At 46.3% G+C, this 6058-nt stretch overlaps 1 protein-coding gene across 1 annotated transcript; it reads right to left on the reverse strand.

Annotated features, from left to right (window-relative positions):
* Positions 1 to 733: 733 nt before the first annotated feature.
* On the reverse strand, positions 734 to 5667 carry ADRA2C (adrenoceptor alpha 2C). The gene has a single exon (XM_040556318.1). It carries the CDS (start codon positions 5569 to 5571, stop codon positions 4246 to 4248), a length of 1326 nt encoding a protein of 441 aa, XP_040412252.1. The 5' UTR covers positions 5572 to 5667; the 3' UTR covers positions 734 to 4245.
* Between the last annotated feature and the right edge of the window lie 391 nt (positions 5668 to 6058).

Below are 6058 nucleotides of genomic sequence, written 5' to 3' on the forward strand. Positions count from 1 at the left end.
TACAACTTATCCTGAAAATACAGTAGGGTTTGTTGATCTGTTGTAGTGAAAAATCCCAACCCACGCCATCAATGGATTTGAACAGTATGTGAAGCAGAGAGGACTGCTTTCCATCAGTTGTACATTTACAAACATATGTTTACTTATATTCCTCAGGCACATTTACTGGAAAAAAAAAAAGAAAAAAAAAAAAGAGCAACGTCTAAGGAAGGAAGCGCCTAACATCGTTGCCCACACTGAGTAGTTCCCTCATTCACAAGTAAACTCCACTGAAGTTTCTGGGATTACTCACAAAGGGTGATAAAGCTCAGTGTGTGCAAAGCTGTTAGCATTGCAGTCTTTCATCTCAGTTTTACTTCCCAGAAACTGTCAATGTTCTTGGAGCAACATGACTCTTCTGAAGAGAGATCACACAGAACAACAAGGGCCTGGTTCTTATTTTAAACAATAATTTAAAGCTGTGATCCTGTCATATCTCCTATATATAAGGAGCCTTCCATCTGCCCCAAGCCTTGAACAGGCTGATTCTGCAGGTCTTACTCATCCAAAACTCCCACAGAAGAGAGCTGAAAGACAGCAGCATTGAGCTCTTACCCAAGCTAAGTTGTATTGTTCAATATTTCAATAACCAACCAATAGTGGTACTGTTCAGAAAATTGGTTTTGAAATGAAACATTAACTTCTCACTTGAGACTGACAGAAAATATTCTTCTTGGCGAAATGCGCAAATGAACAGTTAAAGATCAGGTGCTTGTTAAAATCAATATGGCTTTATAGTAACATTTCGTTCTTCCACAATAGTAAAGAAAAAATAGTGAGTGTTTCAACCAGCTTATCAGATATGATCAGAGATACAATTGGACACAATCGGAACATAAAATATCTTCTCCCCTTTTCTTAGTAAAACCTTCATTGACTGTATTTTTCCTGGAAATGCTATTCGCCAACTTACAGTGGAAGCACAACCACAGTGTGAGTTGCAGAGCTGATAACTTTTTATGAAATGTTAACAACACATGACATGTTACAAATTCCAGTCTTCAGCTATTACAAGTAATAATAGAACACTAATTAAAAAAATAAATCAGCCCCATTTTACTTCCTTGAAGCATATTCAGTAGTTACATTAAAAACCATATTTATAGAAATCCTCTGCATTCACTAATTTAGAGGGAAATGCACTTAAAAGGGGTGTATACTGCACATCTTTATTGATGAATATTACTTTTTAACTAGCTCAGAAGAAATAAGATCCTCTGGAGGCATTGAATCAGATGAGTAACTGTGACGAGAAACAAACTAAAACCACAGAAAACGCCCTGTTTTTAAGTACGCTGCTGTACATAGATGTTCAGTATCTGCGTCAATCCCTTTTTAGGCATTTTGAAAGGCAAAAGAAAAATAGAAGCATTATTTCCTTTATGTTTATGATAATTACAGAATAATTTTATAGCAAAGAAATTACTTTTAAGGCACATCAGCCATTCCTTACATACTTCACCTCCTCTTAAATCTGTCAATTAAATTTCATTTCCATAGACTCCTTGAATTTTATGAGGAAAAACAAAGGGGAAGGATTGTTCTTACAGGCAACAAATCGTATTTCAAAAGCAGTGCAACAGTAAAACTGTTGTGTGTCTGCAGACTGGGAAACCACTCTGAATGAGCATTAAATGACAAAAACAGACCCTTATCTCGGTAGGAATGGGTATCTCTAATGAAGCCGTCGAGTAGCTCAGAGGTAGTAGCTATGTACCATACGTTGCTTTGGTTGCTCTGGCAATTATATAGTTTATTCAGATTAAACAAACCTGAACTTTTAAGCTATGTCATTACTTATAAACAATCTGAGCTTGTCTCAGCTCTTCTTGATGTCAGTTTAAAACGAATTCTCCATTTTACAAAAGAGAAAATGGCTTATAGTTTCCTCCTCTCGGTCAGTCGCTATTTTTTCTCATATTTGTCTGTCTCAGGTACATGCTTGTACCAAAACATTTGCAATTTACAAAGGGGCACTCCTGAAAATAAGTTTTAATATGCCTTCTTTAAGTGCATATGTCTAAGCAAAGCTCAAATCTTTTTACAGCTCCAAGCCTTATTTCCAAGAAAGTATCCAATAAGTTACAGGTTTAAGACTTTGAAAGTGTCTGTTGTTTCTTTAGTGAAATCAAGCTAACTTCAGATGCATTTGGTGGATTCATCCTTACTTAGGCAGAACTCCCACTTGAGTTGGCCCTGAAGTTAAATTGTTTATTCAATTAACACCAGAATAGTAACCACTGACAACTTGCTTTTTTCCAGGTTTAAGTGAATGAAAAACTGATGAAACAACCAAAGTGATTGCTCTATCATTTCTACTTCTGCCATAGAGATTTCAAGAGAAAAGAGGCTACAGACACTTTTCAGACAGAAGAGAGGGATTAAAGAAGGGTGTATCTAATGATTCCCAGGTATAGATTTGATGGAGCTGTTTCAAGCAGCCTGCTGTATTAGATTAGATTTCATTCTATTTTTCAAAGAGCTGTTTACCATGGAAAGGTTCTTTTGAGGCAGATGCCAAATTGTACTGCCTATGGAAGGAGTGATACACATAACAAAATGGAGCAATAGTTACCCCTGCAAACAGAATACACACCTCGCAGCAGCACAGCTGGAGAAGGGATGTAAATGTTCAGCTGAGTCTTACACTCAGTATGCATTCAGTGAGGAATGTACAGACAACAGCCCCTGACTGTCATTCTCTTCATTAGTTTATGACATTTAATAAAACCCTGGGAAATGCAGTTTGCTTTAATAATAACTATTCAAACACTTTTCCACTCCCCCACCCCCCAAAAAATGCAAACAGGAAAACAGAAAGAAGGCAGAATTAATATTAAAGGTTTGGAACAGCTGCACCTTCATTTTGAGATGTGTCCACACAAATCATTGACAATCTGCAATGTATGCTCCTTATTTATATATATATATATATGTGCATATATATATATATATAGGATTTAGTTGCTATAAGACCATAAATACAAAGGATTTAAAGACCTCAGTGGTGTGGTGATTGCTCTTCCTCTGAAAATCTGCATAGCAGAGTGCCTCTGACTGCCTGTCTGAGAATCCATCCTGCCCCTGAGATCAGGCTTTTGAGGGGCAGAAAGCTCCCCAGTGAACATGCAAGTTGAGCTAGCTGGAAATTTGTCATTTTTTTTAACCTCAGAAAATGTTAGCTCATTTCACCAAAATGATTTTGTTTTAATGGAAGTTGGTTTAGGACAGAATCCTTGTCTTAAACAAGCCACCTGCTGCAGGATAGTAAGGTGCTTAAGCCACTGATCTGAGACTGATGGAGTATGAATTTACTGCCTGGCGATCCAACAGGGGGAAATAAGGTCATGGGAAGCATGTGCTCTTTTTCTTATTTCATGAAAACACACAAGACTCCCAGGTTTGTCCCACTGACACATCAAAAATTACAGGAAGATAGGAAAAATATTTCCCATCCCCAGCTCTATATGCAAAGACCCCTCCAGAAAAAAAAAAAAAAAAAAAGAAAAAAAAGAAAAAAGAGAAAACCCCATACTTGACTTAAGCCCTGTGTAAAATCATCATTCAGAAGGTTTTAACAGTACAAAGGTTTATTTAGAAAAGAGTTTGGATTGTTCTTTAGGGTTTTTTGGCAAACATTTAAATCTTTTTATAACTCAAAAGACTGCCAGTGCCTGGTACCTAGCACTTTTCCCCATATAAGCAGCAAAAGCCAATTTCTTACTGGGACAAGCCCACCACAGGCCCCAGCTGCTCTGTTTATAAATACTCTGATCTGCTATTCCACCACCACTGCCACTTAATCCTTTCCTCTTGATGCCTCTGCTTGTTTTCCCATAAATTTACAGAGCCCCTATAAGCTCAATGCCTGCCAAACTCAGTGTCTTAACCCATTTTCCTCTGTTGATTCCCTGTGCCTTCTGTCAGGGCTCAAAGACAATCCCTCCCTGCTCTGCTCACCTATCTGCACCCCAGCACAGCTCCTCCAGCACCATGTTGCCGTTCCGCACCACAGTGAATGCATTCAGCCTCCCCGACACCATCCCCATGCCCCACACCACCACCCTGCACCACCGAGGGGACGAGCCCTTCTCCTACTCTCTCTGCCCCATCCCCATGTCCTCTTCCCTCCCTTCCTTTTCGGCGCAGAGCCTTTTCCTTCTTTTTTAACTCCACTTCTGCTCAAGGCAAATCCATCCCTCCAGCTCAATGCCGGAAGTTCTTCTTCTTCTTCTTAAAGAGAATGTGTTTAAAGGACCTGCGGAAGTCCTGGTTGAAGATGGTGTAGATGACTGGGTTGAGGGAGCTATTGCAATACCCAATCCAGAAGAAGAACTTGAAGAGAGTCTCAGGGACCTCACATGCCTCCCGGCAAATACCATAGAGGCTGTAGCTGAAGAAGAAAGGGAACCAGCAAACTACAAAGACCCCCATGACCACGGCCAGCACAAAAGTGAAACGTTTCTCCCGGGCCTGGGTGACCTTCTTACGGCAGATGCTGCTACGCTTCCGGCGACGGCGGTACGAGAAGAATTCCATGGAGCGGTTGCTAGAGCGGGACAGACGGCTACTAGAGTGCTTGGAGGAATATGAGTAGGAGAAGGACTGGCTCTTGCTGCTTTTGCGGGGATGCTCCTCCCGGCTCCGCCTCCGCCTGCTCTCTGAGGTGCTGCTCTCCTCCAGCTCAATGTCCTCCAGCTCAGAGGCTTTTCGCCAGTGGTGCACTGAATAATGTCCGTTCTCTCCCAGCTGCATCCTCAGGGATGTGCAGCCCCCAGCAGCGCGGCTCAAGCCATTCTCAGTCTGGGAGGACCCCTCTGGCATTGTACGCTTCTCAGAGAGGGTCCTGGTCCTTAGCTTGGCCACACGGTAGATGCGGATATAGACCAACACCATGATGAGGCAGGGGGCAAAGAAAGAGCCAATGCAAGAAGAAAGGATGTACCACGTCTCATCATTGAGCTTGCACTGAGGAAAGACATCTCCTTCGGGGTCCCGGTACATGGAGATCAATGGTGGGAAGGAGATGACAGCTGAAATGAGCCAGACAGTGAGGATGATGGCCTTGATCCGCCGGGGAGTCCGTTTGAGGTTGTATTCCACCGCCTGTGTGACCGACCAATACCTGTCGAGACTGATGGCGCACAGGTGGACGATGGAGGAGGTGCAGAACAGCACGTCCAGCGCCAGGTAAATGTTACACCAAGCTTTGCCGAAGTACCAGTAATTCATAAGCTCGTTGGCCAAAGAGAAAGGCATGACCAGAGTAGCCACCAGGATGTCCGCGCTGGCCAGGGACACCAGGAAGAGGTTCTGGGGGGCTCTCAGCGCCCGGCTGGTGAGCACAGCTATCACCACCAGCACGTTGCCCACGATGGTGAAGACGATGAGGAAGCCCACCACCGCCGCCAGGCTGGCCACGGCGGCGGGCGAGTAGGGGGACGGAGGCTTCAGGAGGGGCGAGGAGGGGGCCGGCGCCAGGCTTTCGTTGGGGGAGCCCAGGCTCGTGTTCCCCACCGGCAGCAGATCCATGGTGGGTGTGCGGGGCGCCGGCGTCCTACAGAGCCCCGCCGAGCCCCCGCCCCGCCCCGCCGCCCCGCCGCCGCCGCCCCGCCGCCCTCCTCATCGCCCCCCAGCCGCGCGGCTCCCCCCGGCTGCGCCTACCCCGGGCCCCCTCAGGGCAGAGCCGGGCGGCGCCGCCCCGCCGAGGCGCGGAGCGCGGCCGCGCTGCCCCCGCCCGGTCCCCGCTGAGGGGACAGCGGGGCACGGCTCGGCCCCGCCGCCGCCCGCCCGCTCATGCCCGGCTCCGCGCAGCCCCCGGCTCCGTGGAAGGCGCCGCCCGGCCGAGGGGAGCCGCGGGCGGGAGCTGGATCCTGACGGGGAGCGGCGTCCGGAGCGGCGGCGGCGGCGGCATCAAGCCCGGCGAAGTCGCGGCTGCCCGGCGGCTCCGTCCTAGTCTTGCATCGCGCTCCCAATCGCGCATGCTCAGTCCCGACAGGTGAAGCCGCCTCGCCCGCGA

This window comes from Cygnus olor, chromosome 4 (assembly GCF_009769625.2).
Source record: "Cygnus olor isolate bCygOlo1 chromosome 4, bCygOlo1.pri.v2, whole genome shotgun sequence".
Taxonomy (NCBI): domain Eukaryota; kingdom Metazoa; phylum Chordata; class Aves; order Anseriformes; family Anatidae; genus Cygnus; species Cygnus olor.

Excerpts from the sequence above, each read along its gene's own strand:
- ADRA2C (XM_040556318.1), bottom strand. The coding sequence starts at position 5,571 with ATGGATCTGCTGCCGGTGGGGAACACGAGCCTGGGCTCCCCCAACGAA.